This window comes from Kogia breviceps, chromosome 2 (assembly GCF_026419965.1).
Source record: "Kogia breviceps isolate mKogBre1 chromosome 2, mKogBre1 haplotype 1, whole genome shotgun sequence".
In the NCBI taxonomy this organism is placed as follows: Eukaryota; Metazoa; Chordata; class Mammalia; order Artiodactyla; family Physeteridae; genus Kogia; species Kogia breviceps.
The window spans coordinates 60,666,541-60,686,107 of record NC_081311.1 but is presented as its reverse complement, the minus strand read 5'-3'; the positions used below and the strand labels follow the sequence as shown (position 1 = coordinate 60,686,107).

The window sequence follows — 19,567 nt, the reverse complement described above, 5'->3', positions numbered from 1 at the left end:
CAAGTGTAAAGGCCTTGGTGCAAGAGTGTGCCTGGCATGTGTGAGGAATAGCGAGAGGTCAGCTTGGCTGGACCGAAAAAAATGAAGACAAAATATATGCAGAATACGTAGGCCCTTGTAGGCCACTGTAAAGACTGACTTTTACTCAGAGTGTGATGGGGAGTTGCTGGTAGTTTCTGAACAGAGGAGTCACATGAATTGACTTCCATTTTAAGACAATCATTACAGAACCCTATAATAAGAATAAATTGCCCAAATGTCCATCAACTGAAGACTAGAAAAACAAAATGTGGCATATTCATAGAATAAAATACCACTCAACAATAAGGAAATGAAGTACTGATACATGCTCCAGTTTGGATGAATCTTGACAGCATTATGTTAGATAAAAGAAGTCAGTCAACAAAGACCACATATGGTATGATTCCATTTATATGAAATGTCTCAGAGTTGGCAAATCTATACAGACAAAAAGTAGATAAGTGATTGCTTAGGACTGGGGTGCAGGGTGTTGGTGGGGAAATGGCATGAGGGTTGGAGGAAATGTAGAGGGATTGAGAATGTATATGGAGACATTACTCCCCATTTTATAGAGATAAAAAGGATATAAAGGAATATTATGAATAATTACACATCAATAAACTGGATAATCTTGATGAAATGGATAACTTCCTAGAAACACAATCAAAGCACTGTGATACAATATAAAAATAGTTCTAAAAAATTACATATATTTACATGAGACAAGGGTGCGTGTGTGTGTGTGTGTGTGTGTGTGTGTGTGTGTGTGTGTGTGTGTAATATAGGGACTTTACAATAACTCCAGAAGGATAAGTACCAAAGTGTTATAACTGGTTATCACTGTGTGAGTAGAAAGAAATCTGGGTATTTTTAGATACTTTCTTGTTGATTTTTTTTTTCCTTGCCTATCTGGAAATTCTCAATTTTTTTTGTAAATGGCAACATACTGCTTTTATAACAAGAAAACAAAAGTAACAAAAGAAACTTATTTGAAAAAAAACCCCAGAAAACTGTCTGCTGCTTAGCCCAAGAAAAATTACATTTATGTGGACAAAATGACTTCCTTTTATTTATACCTAAACTGTCTTGCAAAGCAAGTATGAGAACCATTGCTACACACCTTCTGGCTAGCTCCTCTGGCATTCGCTTCGGAACCAAGGCTTTGTCCAGCTCAATCTCCAACACAATGTATGTCCCTGCTTCTACATATTGCTGTAAAGATATTTTTCTCTAATTTATTATTTCCAGAAAAACAGATACTTATGAAAAAATTTTAGTAACATAAGATAATGCTCACAATATAATAAGTTAGAAAACTGTGTATATAACTATATATAGTGTGATTCTGACCTAAAACATTTTTTACATAGAATAATAACTGGAAAGAGAAATAGTAACACTGGTTATCTCTTGCAGAAAAAGGTTTTCAATTTTATTCTTGGAAACTTCTACCCCAGCTGAAGTCTTATTAATTCGATTCTGTTCTTGGAATTGTTTCAAGTGAATGCCATTCTTTCTTCTACTAAACCTCTTTCAAGAGTCATGAAGAAATAACCTCATAACCGTCTGACATTCCCACCCACACCCTCTTAAGCGCCATCTATCAACTTCAGCCTCATGGACATTTCTACCCAGATTCTTGCCAGCATCCTAACTATCAATACAACATGTCCAAAACTGAACTTATCATTTCCCCTATATCCATCTCTATTTTTACTTTTCTGTTAATGATTCTGTCATCTTTCCAGAAAGTGAGCCTTGAAACCTGAGTTATCTTTAACTTTTCTTCCTCAACACCCCAAAGCTTTCAAATTCCACACCCTGCCTCCACAGGTTTTTTTACTTTCTTTACTACAATCCCTTCCCTAGATTAAACTGTCATCAACACTCATTTGTACTGTAAATAAAACCTATAAACTGACATCTGAAGACCCTACCACAACTTCAATCTCTTTTTTCCATATCCTGGCAAGAGTACTGCCCTGAAACACTCATGAGGTATTTTTTCTACGTGACTTAAAAAACTTCAGTGTGAGTCTCTATAAGGCTTAACAGTCCCTCATCATCTATACAACGAAGCCCAAACTTTCTAGCAAGCCTTTCAAAGTCTTTCTAAAACTCAACTCAGTCTCTGTCTTCTTTATCACCTCCTTCTAGAACCATTACGTTCATTTCTCTATACCATATACTGAATTAATTGATGTATCCTGAATTCTGCTACCTTCTTTGTCCCTTGACTCAAGCTGTTCTCTGGCCCTGAAATTCTTCTCCTGAAATTCATTTGGCAAAGGCCTCTCTTTATCTTTCACTACTTAGCTTTGATACCACCTCTTCCTGAAGTCTTCTGAGACTGCCCCATCTGTCTCCTCTGAGGCCACATAGCACTTTTATTTGGACCTCTACTATAGCATTCATCAAGATTCTTACAGTTAGTTATGTACCAGTCTGTTTTGCCCACCAGAGTGTTGAGTGTCCTGAGGGCAAACGAATAAATGCTGCAGATGATGCATCTTTCTATCTCTCTTAGTGCTTAATATAGCATAATTAATAAAAGACATAAATTTTTAATGCTAGAAAGGACCTTGAAATTAATCTGGTATCCACTCCTTGTAGAGAGTCTCAACAAGACAAAGAAATTTACCCAAGGTCATAAACTAGTCGTGGCAAATATGGGATGGTTACTCAGATAATGAGCATTTTCCTCAGCATTTTCCACTGTATCATACTATCTTGCTCAGTAAAGGACTGTTGAATTTAAACTTAATTTTCAAACTCTTCATGCATAGTTACCTGTCCTTCTGGATTGTTGCAGAGAGAGGGTTCAACTTCCAAAGGAGTATCTGAGCTCTGAGATTTTATACTAGATGCTTGCTGAAAGAAAATAAGCACACCTCAAAAATTCAATTCTTGGGACTTCCCTGGTGGCTCGGTGGTTAAGAATCTGCCTGCCAATGCAGGGGACACGGGTTTGAGCCCTGGTCCGGGAAGATACCACATGCCATGGAGCAACTTAGCCCGTGTGCCACAACTACTGACCCTACCTTTTAGAGCCCACAAGCCACAACTACCAAAGCCTGCATGCCTAGAGCTTATGCTCCTCAACAAGAGAAGCCACCACAATGAGAAGCCCACTCACCACAACAAAGAGTAGCCCCTGCTTGCCGCAATCAGAGAAAGCTCACGTGCAGCAACAAAGACCCAACGCAGCCAAAATAAATAAATAAATAAATAATTAAATTTTAAAAATTAAATTAAATTCTTGGAACTTCCCTGGTGATCCAGTGGCTAAGACTCTGCGCTCCCTATGCAGGGGTCCCGGGTTTGATCCCTGGTCAGGGAACTAGATCCCACATGCCACAACTATGAGTTCATGTGCTGCAACTAAATATCCTGCATGCTGCAACTAAAAGATCCCACATGCCACAACTAAAAATTCCACATGCTGCAACTAAAGAAAAAAAAAAAAGATCCCACATGCTGCAATGAAGACCTGATGCAGCCAAATAAATATTTTTTTAATAATAATTTTTTTGGTAGCGTGTATATGTCCCTGCCACTCTCTCACATCGTCACAGCTTATACACACTACCAAATGTAAATTAGATAGCTAGTGGGAAGCTGCAGCATAGCACAGAGAGTTCACCTCTGTGCTTTGTGACCACCTAGAGGGGTGGGATAGGGAGGGTGGGAGGGAGGGTGACACAAGAGGGAAGAGTTATGGGAACATGTGTATATGTATAACTGATTCACTTTGTTGTAAAGGAGAAACTAACACACTATTGTAAAACAGTTATACTCAAATAAAGATGTTAAAAATAAAAATAATAATAATAATAATTTTTTTTAATTATTAAAAAAATTCTTCTAGCCCTCTCAAGTCCTCCACTTTGGGGAGCTTGTCCAGAAATTAATAAAGCTAGTTCTTTGACTTATAAAAAAAATTCAATTCTTACATAGTCTCCACAATAGCAGAAGCAAGGACCATTATGTTGCATCGAAACACAAGTTAAACTGAGGCAATTCACCAAATGAGAAATCAGTGCAAGCCTCTGGAATGTAATAAAACCAGCAAAATCATCACCTTCTCAACAACTTACCACATCCCCAGCCTTAGGCCTTGCTTCCATATCCTTTTCTTTGACTGTTTTATCTTCTTTAAGGTTCTTAGAAATAACTGGTTTGGACACTGGAGAATTAATTCCTCCTATTTTATTATTCTGAATCAAATTATGGTCAGTATCCCGGAACAAGCTAAATAAACACTTGGTCTGAAAAGAAAGAAAAAAACAAAAACATGTAATGAATCACGGGCAAATGAAACAAACTCAATAGAAACCCACATTATTCATTAACATCATTTAGTTTTCTAGACAATTTCAATATGGTACAATCAGAGATGGACAGAAGAAGCAAAAAACAATTGTCTTGCCATACTTGTTGAACAGGTGAAACCATCACAGAAACATAGCTGCCTACCCCATTTTTTAAATTAATGAGAACTTTCAACCTGGCTTGATTTGGTGTCTCATAACTTATTACCAGAAACCTTTTAAACTTTGACACATAATTTCAGATTAACTTTAAGTGGTAGAATTAATTTCTGTACAGGAAATATCATCTGTCTAAATACTACTGGCCTATCAATTATAATTGGAAGACTAGTGCAAATTTAAAGGAAAAATTTGTATGGGAAAATTCAAACTATAGATAAATAACTGGAAAAGAATCTTAAAGTAATTTTTAAATTAAACAACATGGATCATGGATGAATCTAAATGTAATTTATGCTAAGTGAAAGAAACAAGACCAAAAAAAAAAACAAAAGAGGGGAGGAGTGGACAGAGGTGGGAGAGAAGGTTAACAGATGAGGATAATGGATATTTTCATTATCTTGATTGTGGTGATAGTTTCACAGATGCAAACCTACGTCAAAAGTTTTAAATTGTACACTTTACATATATGCAATTTATTGTATGTCAATTATACCTCAATTAACCTGCTAAAAGACAGTCCAACAATATTAAAGAAAAATTATAAATACTAAATATCACTCACAATCCTACCACCTCTACTGTAATTGCTGTATTTTATATATTCTAAGATGCAAACTTTTTCAAATTTTAACATCTCTGGAACAGAGAACGTTACATGTAAGTGGTATTATACAATATGTAGTCATTTGTGTCTCCCTTTCATTTAGCATGTTTTTGAGGTTCATCCATATTATAGCATGTATCAGTAATCATCTATATTATAGCATGTATCAGTAGTTCATTTTTTCTTAATAAATTTATTCACAAAAAATAGTGAGACTGTAGAGGGTCTGGGGGCTGTACACGGGCAGGGGCCTGCGGAGCTCTGTATATGGGGCTGGGAGACAAGGGAGCCTCCAGGTGGGAAGGGTATTTTTTAATAAAAAAAATAATGGGAGGTACAACCACCCCCTACCCCCTCCCCGATTAAAAAGACACAAAAATAGACGTCTCTGAGGTAAATGGGGAGCCTGGGGGCTTAAGGGTGTTGAAAGGGTACTTCGTGTTTTCTGCCGACACCAATCACACACTGGAGCATTCTTCGATCCTAGCTCTTCTTCCCTGGTGAAAAGGCTGAAACTACCCCGCAGAGACACCTTGCCCCCAGCAAATCCTTTCTTGGGGATGGGCAGGAACAGGTCACAAAAACCTCGGAGGTCGTGGAGCGATACGCACAGGCCTGGCACTTGAGACAACTTTTCAACTGGCCCACAAACAAGTTCACAATCTTGCAGTCCTCTCGCTCCAGGTAAGCTTCCCATTAGGTTGGCTCATCACCACTTACTTAACTCAGGTTCTAGCAGAGCCCCTCCACGGCAGGGTGGGGAGGGAGCTGGACTATTGGCCAGGACAGGTGGAGCCTGGTGGCCTCGTCAGTTGATATCGAAGTGTAGCAGCTCCATGAGGAGCTTCAGAAACTCTTGGGCATCTTGCTGGCTGTATCCAGAGAAGGAGAGAACATATTTCTGGAAGACAGCTTGGAATCGAGTGGGATTCACAGCTTCGCAGGAGTCAGGGTGCCACAGGGCACCAATCACATCTGCAAAGCCTTCAGAGTTCACTCTGTTTTAAAAAACAGCTTTACTGAGATAAAATTAACATTCCATACAATTCACCCATTTAAAGTATAGTCAAAATTCAGTGATTTTAGAAAAAAAATTCTGATTTACAGACCTAAGCAGCACCTTCCTGAGGATGTTTTTCTACTTGGTTGAAACACAATGAAACATTTACAATTTTGGATATTCTCTGTTTAGGCTAGGGGTACTACAGACTGCTAGCCCATGAAGATTAAAATGGAATTCACTGGGCAATATCTAACCAAGTATCAGAATGGAACAGGCCACCAACAAGGGTGAAAGCAGGTTCTGTTTCAGCAGCAAGTCCAACAGAGACAAGGAAGTAAATTATTCCAGTTTTGCTCCAGAAAAAAAAAAAAATTCAATGATTTTGGCATATTACATTAATTGTAGTTCATTCCTTTTTTACTGCTAAATAGTATTCCCTAATATAGATATGCCACAATTTGTTTATTGATTCACCAGCTGTGGGCATTTGGATTGTTGTGAGTTTTTAGCTATTATGAATAATGCTGCTATCAACATTCGCGTACATGTCTTCGTGTAAACACAGGTTTTCAGTTCTCTTGGGTAGGTTCCTAGGAATGATTTTCTGGGTTGCATGGTAAGTTTATATTTAACACAGATTTTCTATATAGTTGTTCTGCCAAGTATTGAGAGTAGAATATTGAAATTTCTAAATGTTACTGTCAAATTATCTATTTCCCCTTTCAATTGTGTTGGGTTTGGCTTCATGTATTATGAGGTTCTGTTGTGTGTATTCACTTATAATTTACACATGTATTACATATAATAATTTATAAATCCTATCTTTCTGATTAATTGACCCTTTAATTATTAAGACACGCCACTCTATGTCTTTAGTAATATTACTCATCTTGAAGTCTATTTTGTCTGATATAAATATAGCCACTCAGCTCCATTATGTTTTCTATTTGCATAGTATATATTTTCCATTCTTTTACTTCAACTTATATGTGTCTGAACCAAAATGTATTTGTTATAGACAGCATATCATTGAATCTTGATTTTTTTAATTGAAGTATTAGTTGATTTACCATATTGTGTCAGTTTCAGGTGTACGGAAAAGTGATTCAGTTATATATGTTTTTCAGATTATTTTCTATTAGGGGTTATTACAAGATATTGAAAACAATTCCCTGTGTTCTGAAGTAAATCCTTGTTGCTCATCTATTTTATGTATAGTAGTTCATGTCTGTTAATCCCATACTCCTAATTCACCCCTCCCCCCACTTTCTTTCCCCTTTGGTAACCATAATTTATTTTCTATGTCTGTGAGTCTGTTTCTGTTTTGTATATAGATTCATTTGTATTATTTTTTAGATTCTACATAAGTGATATAATATTTGTCTTTCTCAAATATTGATTTTTTAAAAATCTAGTCTCATAATCTCTTTCATTGGGGTGTTTAGACTACTCACATATAATGTTATTGTTGAAATATTTACATTTATATTTGACATTTTGCTATTTCTTTCCTATTTATCTTCTCTTTTTTGTTCTTCTCTTCCTTCTTTAAGTGCCTGCTTTTAATGTTAAATATATATATATACTTGAGTGTCTGCATATGGTATATGTACACAAACACACACACACACACATACACACACACACACGCTTTTCTTAGTGGTTGCTTTAGAGATTACAATATGCATCTGAACTAATCACAATCTATTTCACATTGAGACTAACTTAATTCTGATAAAATATACAAACTTTACTGTGCTATAGCTCCATTCTATCCTCTCTCCTTTATGCTACTATTATCATATAAATTACATCTATATATGTTACAAATCCAATAATAAAACTAATGCTTTATACAATCATATCTTTCAAAGAAGAGCAAAAATGAGAAAAAATATATTTCTAAAATCTTTTATATTTATTTACATTTAACCATTTCTAGTGCCCATTTCTTCTTGTGGATTCAACTTATCATTTGGTTTATATTCTTTCAAGCTGAAGGACATACTTTAGTAATCATGGCAAGACAGGTTTGTTAGCAACAGATTCTTTCAATACTCGTTTATCCATGGATGTGTTTATTTCGCCTTCATTTTTGGTTGATAGTGTTTTCAATCAGCACTTTGAATCTATGTTTCCATTGCCTTCAGGATTCCATTGTTTCAGATGAAAAATCAACTGTTAACCATGTTGGTGCTGCCCTGTAAGTGATGAATCATTTTTCTCCTGTTGAATTCACAATTTTCTTTTTCTTTCAATAGTTCACTATAATGTGTATACTATAGACCTCCATATGCTTTTCCTACCTGGAATTCTCTAAACTTCTTAGGTATGTAGATTAATGTTTTTATCAAACAGGGGACATATTCAGACATTATTTTTTTATACATAACTTCTGCCTCCTTCTCCCTCTTTTCTCCTAGGACTCTCATTACAATATGTTGGTTGCTCTCCACCGAGATCTCCATTTCAACCAACGACATTGTCAGGCATGGGTCCTTCACCCACTGCTCCAAATTTTGTGAGCCCTTTCTGTGGCAGCAAAGTTGCTGGCCCTCACAGCCCATCCTGCTCTAGAAGAATCACCTCACTAATTAAGCTAAATTAGAGAAGAGGTACGGAGAGGTGGTTTAGGAGCAGACCTAGGCAAGAATGCCTCAAACTCCATTGTTTTTCATGCATGAATACTTCTCAGTTTGTTGATGCCTTTGGTCAATTTCCAGAGCACTGAAATGGTATTTTGTCAATTTGTCCAGCTTTACAGTTGCTTTTAGGGGGAGAAAATTTGACAACCTCCTCACTCAGACATACCCAGAAATGTTTCCTCCCCAGTATTTTTCATATATTTTTAAAATTATGATTATATATTTTTAAAAAGTTGTGATCATAGTGGATGTAGTTTTATATCCTTTTTCATTTAACAGACTATCACATGCATCCTCTGTTTTTAAAGTTTTCATGAGAATAATTTTTAATATATGCACAATATTCTCCTTCATATGGGTATAATAAAAGTAACAGGCAAAAATGTTTGTGTGTCAACTATATCCCTAGTGCTTTACGTATTTTACCTCATTTAATATGTAAAACAATTCTAGGAAACAAGCAGTGTCTACATTTTACTGATGAATAAAGTTGAGAGAAATTTAGTCACTTGCCCAAAGTCAGTATATGGCAGCCTGTCTGGCAGTTCCAGAATTCAGTCTAGAAATTGCCTGACATCAAAGCCTATAACCTTTCAATTATGATATATTGTTTCCCTCAGATTCACCAAAAATATCTTGATATTACTGATACAATAAAGTGCTTTATATTTTAGGAATAGTAGCCTTCTGATATGTATTCAAATATTTTCCCCAATTTTTTAGTTACACTATAATTTTGTTAATGATGGTTTCTTCTATCTATAGAAGATTTTTATTTTTTGGCAATCTAAATCTTTTATATCTTCCATTTGTTTTCAAGCACAGGAGGTCCTCCCTCAATTCATATCTTTAATTAATAGACACTTCTATTTTTATAGACTTCACATTTAACTTATTTTAATAAATTCACTTGGAATTTATCATGATCTATGCTATATGTAAAATTTTTGCTTTTTTCATTTAACTATCTACAAAACATTAATGATTATCTTTTTAATGGATGCATATTCTCCCATTTTTATTTACAGTAATTTACTAATCCTTTCTCTATTATTAGACATTTAATCTTAATTTTAGTTTTGCTATTATTGATCCCCAAAAGTTTTCATGAATAGGAGGGTTTTGATCCTATTAAATGATTTATTTCAGACAAATCCCTATAAGGTTGATTTCTGATTCAAAGGATACTTATATAGAGTTTATCACTCAGTTGGTTTTCAAATAGCTGATGGATCTTTCATGACTCTGTTACTGAGAAATACTTGTCCTAATAATGATAAAATAGTAATATGTTTTTATTGTTATTACTGTTGTGTTTTAAAAAGCCTCACTTTCTCCTAAGAAGAAGCATGATAAAATTGATTTTTCGTTTAAATAAATAATGTGTGTTTTAACATTTTAACATCTGAAAATTGCAAGAACCATATTATAGCTCATTAATCAGTACATATATTTAAGTTTTTGCATACTTAACACACAAGACTTCATTATGTGGAAGATTTTCTTTCCAACTTTATTGAGGTCAAATGAAATACAGGCTTACTCTGGAGTTATTACAGGTTTGGTTCCAGACCACCTCAATAATGCAAATAACTGCAATAAAGCAAATAATGGTTATCTTGGTTTCCCAGTACACATAAAAGTTATGTTTACATTATACTGTAATCTAGTAAGTGTACAATAGCAGTGTCTTAAAAAACAATGTACAGAGACTTCCCTGGTGGCACGGTGGTTAAGAATCCACCTGCCAATGCAGGGGACATGGGTTTGAGCCCCAGCCTGGGAAGATCCCACATGCCGTGGAACAACTAAGGCCATGTACCACAACTACTGAGGCTGTGCTCTAGAGCCTGTGAGCCACAACTATCGAGCACACGTGCCACAACTACTGAAGCCTGTGTGCCTAGAGCCTGTGCTCCACAACAAGAGAAGTCACTGCCGCAACAAACAGTAGTCCCCGCTTGCCACAACTAGAGAAAGCCAGCACACAGCAACAAAGACTCAATGCAGCCAAAAATTAAAAAAAAAAAGTACAGATCTTAATTTAAAAATACTTTATTGCTAAAAAAGGCCAAAACAATTACACTAGTGACAACACAGATCCCAGATCACAATAACAAATATAACAATAATGAAAATGTTTGAAATATTGTGAGAATTAACAAAATGCGACACAGAGACACAAAGTGAGCAGATGCTGTTGGAAAAATATCACCCATAGACTTGCTCATCTCAGGGTTGCCGCAAACCTTCACTTTGTAAAAAAAAAAAAAAAAAAAAAAAAAAAAAATGCAATATCTGTGAAGAGTAATCAAGCAAAGGGTAATAAAATGAGGTATGCCTATATAATAAATTACATATTTAAAGTATACAATTTGATCAATTCTGACATGTGTATACACATGTGAAACCATTACTGCAATTAGAATAACCAGTATTTCCATCATCCTTAAAACTTACCTCATATTTCTTTTATAATCCATTCTTCCCTCTATCCCTGTTCCCAAGCAACCACTGATCTGCTTTCTGCCACTACTTTCTGATAATTGTATTTCATTGGCATCATACAGCATGTACTCTCTTTTGTCTGGTTTCTTTCATTTATCATAATGCATTTGAGATCCATCCATGTTGCACGTATTAATAGCTCATTCCTTTTTATTGCTGAGTAGTATTCCATTGTATGGCTATAGCATATAATTTGTTTTTCTGTTCACCTACTGATGGAGATTTGGGTTGTTTCCAGTTTTTGGAAAGTTTTTAAGGTTCAAGGGCAGAAGACTTCAAGGCTCTATATTTAACATCCCAGTATACCAGCTGGTTCCAAATATCAATTGCAAAGCTATGTGTGCTAAAGATGTAGGTAAACACATATATAAGAATAAATTAGGATGATACCTTCTATTCAAATTTTTCTTACCTTTTCATAGACTATGCTACCTAGATAAGGGTAAACATGAAAAGCTCCCCGAATCCTCTTCACACCTGGATACAGCAATGGCACCATATTAACATAAGCCACACCATGAAATGAAAGCTGACCTTCATCATCAGTCTAAAGGAATAAAAACAGAGAGCTGTTAGTGCTACGGGGTAATGTAGCTAAAGTATGGAGCTCTGACTTAGCAGTTCAAAGACCTGACTTTAGGACTAGCTGAGCTACTTGATTTGAGCCAGTTACATAGACATTCTGGGTCTCTGTTCATTTATCTATTTACTTATAATTGGGTTTAAAAACACCACGATCTCTGAGATAACGTATACTAACACTGTTAATGAACAGTAAAGATAATAGTTGGACCAACACATATGCAAACTAAATAATATATATTCAACCAAAATGTCAATTTCACCATGTTGCTTCTTAGGAAAAAGTGAAGCTTTGCAAAAAACAGTAATAACAACAAAAACTTAAGAGAAATCAGATTGTGGCCTTAGCTTTAGTTCACAGATTCATATGAATGAGAGGGGCCTTACAAATCATCTGGATCAGTGACGACAAATAGGATTTAACTTATGCTTAAATTCTAACCAGTTAGTGGAGGTGGTTTAGAATACTGTGTTGAGAAAGACTCTGTGTCCTTATTTGGGTTCAAAAGAAAAGAATGCTTTGATTGATCAGTAATATCTGCCATGGATGAAGGAGGATGACTGACAGTCTGCTGTCATGTATTTGCCAACCCTAATCTCATCTAAATTCTCATTACAAAGATGAAGAACATGTCAGTAAATATATTTTAACATAATTTTTAATGGTTGTATGGTTTGCCATAGAAAACTTTTAAAAGGAAAAAAATCAATTTAGTGAAAGAAAATACATTTAATTTCCACAAGGTTAAAAGTAATCTCATTGATTTTGCTGATTATAGCAATAATTAGAAATTAGATTAAAAGTCCTATCTTCATGTGATAACATTATGTTGCTTTAGAAATCTAAGGAATGTTAGCCAATGCATATTATATATTACAAAGATACCAAAACCAGACAAAGATATCACAAGAAAAGAGAATTACAGGCCAATATCCCTGATGAGCATAAATGCCAAAATCCTCAACAAAATATTAGCAAACCAAATTCAACAATACACTAAAAGAATCGTACACCATGATCAAGTGGGATTTATCTCAGGGATACAAGGATGGGTTAATATCCACAAATCAATCAATGTGATATACCACATTAACAAAACTGAAGAATAACAATCATATGATCACCTCAAAAGATGCATAAAAAGCATCTGACAAAATTCAACATCCATTTATGATAAAAACTCTCAACAAACTGGGTATAGAGGGAACATACCTCAACATAATATAGGCCATATATGACAAATCTAAAGGCAACATCATACTCAAAAGGTGAAAAGCTGAAAGCATTTCCTCTGAGATTGGGAACAAGACAAGGATGCCCACTCTTTTTTATTTTTTAATACATTTATTTTTATTTATTTGTTGATTTATTTATTTATTTTTGGCTGCACTGAGTCTTCATTGCTCTGCATGGGCTTTTCTCTAGTTACAGTGAGTGAGTGGGGGCTACTCTTTGTTGTGGTGCGCCAGCTTCTCATTGCAGTGGCTTCTCTTGTTGCAGAGCATGGCCTTTAGGCATGTGGGCTTCAGTAGTTGTGGCATGCAGTCTCAGTAGTTGTGGTTAGCCGGCTCCAGAGCACAGGTTCAGGAGCTGTGGCACACGGGCTTAGTTGCTCTGTGGCATGTGGGATTTTCCCAGACCAGGGCTCAAACCCGTGTCCCCTGCATTGGCAGACGGATTCTTAACCACTTCATCACCAAGGAAGTCCCAAGGATGCCCACGCTTACAACTTTTATTCAACATAATATTAGAAGTCCTAGCCACAGCAATCAGACAACAAAAAGAAATAATAGGAAAACTGGAAAGGAGGAAGTAAATCTGTCACTGCAGACAACATGATATTATATATAGAAAATCCTAAAGACACCATCCAAAAACTACTAGAAAAAATGAATTCAATAAATTTGCAGGATATAAAATTAACATACAGAAATAAGTTGCATTTCTATATACTAACAACAAATTAGCAGAAAGAGAAATTAAGAAAACATTCCCATTTAAAAATGCATCATTGGGATTTCCCTGGTGGCGCAGTGGTTAAGAATCCACCTGCCAATTCAGGGGACATGGGTTCAATCCCTGGTCCGGCAAGATCCCACATGCTGCGGAGCAACTAAGCCCATGTGCCACAACTAACGATCCTGCATAAAGAAACTAAAACATGCTGCAGTGAAGATCCAATGTGCTGCAACTAAGACCTGGTGCAGCCTAAATAAATAAATAACTATTAAAAAATAATTAAAAGTTTTTGCACAGTGAAAGAAACTATGAACAAAATGAAAAGGCCACTTACTGAATGGGAAAAAATATTTGCAAACTATATATCCAAAACGGGGTTAATATCCAAAGAACTCATAAAACATCAAAAAAAAAAAACCAAACAACTTGATTTTAAAATGGGCAGAAGACCTTAATAGACATTTTTCCAAAGAAAGCGTACAGATGACCAACAGACACATGAAAAGATGCCCAACATCACTAACAATCAGGGAAATGCAAATCAAAACCACAATGAAATACCACCTCACACCTGTCAGAACAGCTACCATCAAAAGACAACAGATAAGCACTGGCGAGGATGTGGAGAAAAGGGAAGCCTCGTGTACTGTTGGTAGGATTGTAAATTGGTGAGATCCTATGGAAAACACTATAGACATTCCACAGAAAATTAAAAATAGACCTGCCATATGATCTAGCAATTTCACTTTGGGGTATTTACCCAAAGAAAACAAAAACATGAACTTGAAAAGATATATGACTCCAATGTTCACTGCAGCATTATTTAAAATAGATATGGAAGCAACCTAATTGTCCATCAAAAGATAAATGAAGATGTGGTGTGTATATATATATACCATGGACTATTACTTAGCCATAAAAATTGAAATCTTGCCATTTGTGACAACATGGATAGATCTAGACAGTATTATGTTAAATGAAATAAGTCAGAGAAAGATAAATACCACGTCATCTCACTTATACATGGAATCAAAAAAAAAAAGAATAAAACAAAACGAAAACAGACTCATAGATACAGAGAAAAACGGGTGGTTGCCGGAAGGGGTGGGAGAAACAGGTGAAGCAGATTAAGAGGTACAACCACCAGTTATATAACAAATAAGTTATAGAGATATACAGCATAAGGAATGTGGTCAATAATATTGTAATAACTTTGTATGGGGACAGATGGTTACTAGACTTATCATGGTGAACACTTCATTATGTAGGCAAGTGTCAAATCCTTATGTAGTACACCTGAAACTAATAATATTGTGCAACAACTATATTTCAAGTTTTAAAAAAGACTTTTTGCAGGGGACATTTCTTAGGATATTTCCCATGGTTTTCTTCTTCAGCATGATAGGAAGCAACTGTTGGCATAGTCAGTGGGATTAACTGGAAACACAGTCATTTGGACAAATGCATTTATTTTTATCATAAACGAACAAAATACAGTAGAGAACTTTTCTAGGCTCATCAAAGCTGTATCTTTTCAGAGTAGTAGTACCTCTATGAATCCTATTACTCTAATTAGTGGGCTAAAACAATTTAAGTAGTAAGTCTAAAATAAATTTAGAAAGATGTAGTAGGTTGAACCATATTGCCAATATTTAACATATATTAAAAGGCTATTTTGGGGCTTCCCTGGTGGTGCAGTGGTTAAGAATCTGCCTGCCAATGCAGGGGACACAGGTTCAAGCCCTGGTCTGGGAAGATCCCACATGCCGTGGAGCAACTAAGCCCGAGCTCCACAACTACTGAGCCTGCGCTCTAGAGCCCGCCAGCCACAACTACTGAGCCCGCATGCCTAGAGCCCATGCTCTGCAACAAAAGAAGCCACGGCAATGAGAAGTCCGTGCACTGCAACAAACAGTAGCCCCCACCCTCTACAACTAGAGAAAGCCCACACACAGCAACGAAGACCCAATGCGGCCAAAAATAAATAAATTAAATAAATAAATTTTTTTAAAAAAAGAAAAGAAAAGCATTTTTTAAAAAGGCTATTTTTCATGATTTTACCCGTGGTAAAACTATAATAAAGAGCTAAAGGGAAACAGGATATCTGAGAATAAAGCCTAAATAATTGTTAGTGGACAAAAGGGAACTAGGGTTACCAGTCATCCTGATTTGCCAGGAACAAGGGAGTTTCCTGGGATATGAGACTTTCAGCACTAAAACCGGGAAACTATTAAGCAAATCAGGATGAGCTGGTCACCCTAGGGAGCAGCCACACAGTTCGTATTTTCCTTTGGTATCAGAATTAGAAGCAGAAAAACAGGTTGGGTCTGACCCAGCATTTCTTATATAAATATTTTTAAGTAAACTAATTTACCTTTTCAAATTTAGCAGATTTCCCTTTGGGTACAGTAACCACAGGAACCCTTGTGATCTCTACAGGCCAAAATCGGCAATCAGCAATTCGCTTCTGAAAACTGCAGATCAAAAATCAGCCCATTAGCATTACATGCAAAAATGGGGTTAGTATAATTTAGGTCAAAAGGAAGTATTCCTCTCTTAAAAAGTAATGGAATGCACATATGTAAAAATTCTGTTAGGCATGTGGGCTTTTAAAACCTTCTCATAGAAATAAAATTCCAAAAATAATTATACTATACTGCTAGCAGAAGCAACTATATTTTTGAGAGCAGTTTGACAACATGAATCAAAGTCTTTAAAACGTTCATAGCCTTCGACCCACAAATTCCACTTCTAGTGATTTATTCTAAAGAAATAATCAGACAAGTATGCAAATAGTATAAAGTACATTTATTTCTACTGTGAAAATAATCATACTAAGACTTCCATTGTCAGCTCAAACACATAAAGAGCTTGGAAGCTATCACTCCTGTCCTCACAACAAGAAAAGAGATGGTCAGGGACTTCCCTGGTGGTCCAGTGGTTAAGAATCCACCTTCCAATGCAGGTGATGCGGGTTCGACCCCTGGTCGAGGAACTAAGATCCCACATGCCACAGGGCAACTAAGCCCACGTGCCACAACTACTTATCCTGCACACTCTGGAGCCCTAGCACCACAACTAGAGAGACTGTGCGCAGCAACTACTGAGCCCGCGCACCACAACTAGAGAGAAGCCCACACGCCGCAACAAAGAGCCTGCGTGCCTCAACTAAGACCCAATGCAGCCAAATAAATAAATTAATTAAAAAAAAATAAAGGCATATGTAAGAAAAATCTGGTCAAACTGAAAATCAATGACTTTTCTTAGATCCATCTAACAATTAAGTTCACAGGGCAAATTGCCACCTGGAAGTTTAGAGAAACAGGCCAAAGCTGAGATCAGCTTACAGGCATCAGAAGCCATTAGAGCCAGTAACTGGTAGAAACACTTTAATGATAATTTTGAAAGATTGTTGGAGGCTGAGCGTGATCTAACCAGAGAGTTAAAAACTCCTGGGTGCCTAGTCTTAAGGGGTCCCCACATGTTCTTGGGTTTTAAATCAAGGAGCTCCATCAGACTCTCATTGTGAAAACAAGAGAATAGCCTTAGGCAGGGAGAAAGGAAAGGTAACCATATTAAAATAGTCCAGAGTATTCTCCATAACAAAGGGCTGCTCTGTAAGGGGAACTACTTCACCAGAGTTTTAACTGACCCAGGGAAAGGGCAATTAGACAACTCCAGTCCTATTTAGCCTTCCTGTCTCACATGAAGAGAGAAAGAAAAAAAGACTATTACACACTTAAGAAGTCACAACCTATGGGCTCAAACCCATTAAAATACTGAGATTTAATCACAGGATTATAGAACACTTCCATTCCCCAAAACTTTACCGCCACACATCAACAGGATCCAGTATAACAACAGTGACTTATAACTGAGAATCTGCAAAACACAAACCCTGTTTAGGAAAGAGCTCTTAGCAAACCCAAAGACAACAGGGAAGGAGCAAAAGGACACTGAAGCCTCTAGCATCTACATCTACAGCAAGCGTTAAACACAGCCTACCTCCTAGCCAGGTTAACATAAAAACTCACAGTAAAAAACCTAATTACCACATTTCTTACTACCCAAAACATAATATCCAGTTTTCAATAAAAAACTACAAGGAATGGTAAAAGGCAAGAAAAAATACAGTCTGAAGAGACAAGGCTAGCATATGAACTAGACTCAGATATGACACAGATATTGAAATTACCAGATAGAAAATTTTAAATAACTATGATTAGCATGTTAAGAACTCTAATGGATTAAGCAGACAAAATGCAAGCACAGATGGTTAATGTAAGCAAAGAGAAATTCTAAGAAAGAATCAAAAGGAAATGTTAGAAATCAAAAACACTAAAAAAAAGGAACAATTCTTTTGATGGGCTTATCAACAGACCGGACATAGCTGAGGAAAGACTCAGTGATCTTGAAGCCACTAAGCCAATAAAAACTTCCCAAACTGAAACAGAAAGGGGAAAAAAATTTTAAAATCACAACAGAATATCTAAGAACTGTGGGACAATTACAAAAGATATAACAGGAATACCAGAAAGTGAAGAAAGGGAGAAAGGAGCAAAAGAAAAATCTGAAGTCATAATGGCTACAAATCTTACCAAATTAATGGCAGATACCACAGATCTAGGAAGCTCAGAGAACACCAAGCACAATAAATACAAAAAAAAAAAAAATGTACACCTAGGTATATCATATTCAAACTGCAGAAAACCAAAGAGAAAGAGAAAATCTTAGAAGTCAGAGAAAAAAACACCTCACCTATGGAGGAATAAGGATAAGAATTACATTGGACTTCCTTTCAGAAATCATGCAAGCAAGAAGAGAGTGGTGTGGAAACAAACCACCAACCTAGAATTCTGCATCTAGTGGAATTATCCCTCAAAGGTGAAGGAAAAATACTTTCTGAGTCAAACAAAAATGGAAGGAATTTGTGGCCAGTAGACCTGCCGTGCAAGAAATGCTAAAAGTTGGGCTTCCTTGGTGGAGCAGTTGTTAAGAATCTGCCTGCCAATGCCGGGGACACGGGTTTGAGCCCTGGTCTGGGAAGATCCCACATGCCACAGAGCAACTAAGCCCGTGCGCCACAACTATTGAGCCCATGTGCCACAACTACTGAAGCCTGCGTGCCTAGAGCCCGTGCTCTCCAGCAAGAGAAGCCACAACAATGAAAAGTCCACACACTGCAACAAAGAGTAGCCACCACTCGCCGCAACTAGAGAAAGCCTGCACACAGCAACAAAGACCCAACACAGCCAAAAACAAAAACAAATAAATAATTTTTAATGCCTATTAAAAAATTAAAAAGAAATGCTAAAAGTCTTCAGAGAAAAGGAAATGATGTGGGTCAGAAACGTGGATCTACATAAAGAAAGGAAGAAAATCAGAGAATGAAACAGATTAAAGTAAAATAAAATTTTTTTTATTTTTAATTAAATAGATTAACTGTTCAAAGAAATAAAAGTAAAATGTATCTTTAATAACATATCAGCAAATCAAATCCAACAATGTACATTAATATTATAATACTACTGTCAAATTGGGTATATAGGAACTCTGAAATATCTGATCAATTTTTCTGTAATCCTAAAACTGTTTTTAAAAATAGTCTATTAATTTGGGCTTCCCTGGTGGCGCAGTGGTTGAGAATCCGCCTGCCGATGCAGGGGACGCGGGGTCGTGCCCCGGTCCGGGAAGATCCCACATGCCGCGGAGCGGCTGGGCCCGTGAGCCATGGCCGCTGAGCCTGCGCGT

General features: G+C 36.4%; 1 protein-coding gene across 2 annotated transcripts in view; it reads right to left on the bottom strand.

The window, feature by feature from the left end:
* CFAP70 (cilia and flagella associated protein 70) overlaps nucleotides 1-19,567 on the bottom strand; it is a 91,179-nt gene that overhangs the window by 44,427 nt on the left and 27,185 nt on the right. For both annotated transcript variants that reach the window (XM_067025398.1, XM_067025399.1), the window contains 5 exons: nucleotides 16,191-16,290; nucleotides 11,687-11,821; nucleotides 4,119-4,289; nucleotides 2,812-2,892; nucleotides 1,142-1,233 (listed from right to left, as the gene is read on the bottom strand). In XM_067025398.1, coding sequence (XP_066881499.1) covers nucleotides 1,142-1,233; nucleotides 2,812-2,892; nucleotides 4,119-4,289; nucleotides 11,687-11,821; nucleotides 16,191-16,290 — 579 coding nt within the window. The remainder of the gene's footprint in view (nucleotides 1-1,141; nucleotides 1,234-2,811; nucleotides 2,893-4,118; nucleotides 4,290-11,686; nucleotides 11,822-16,190; nucleotides 16,291-19,567) is intronic.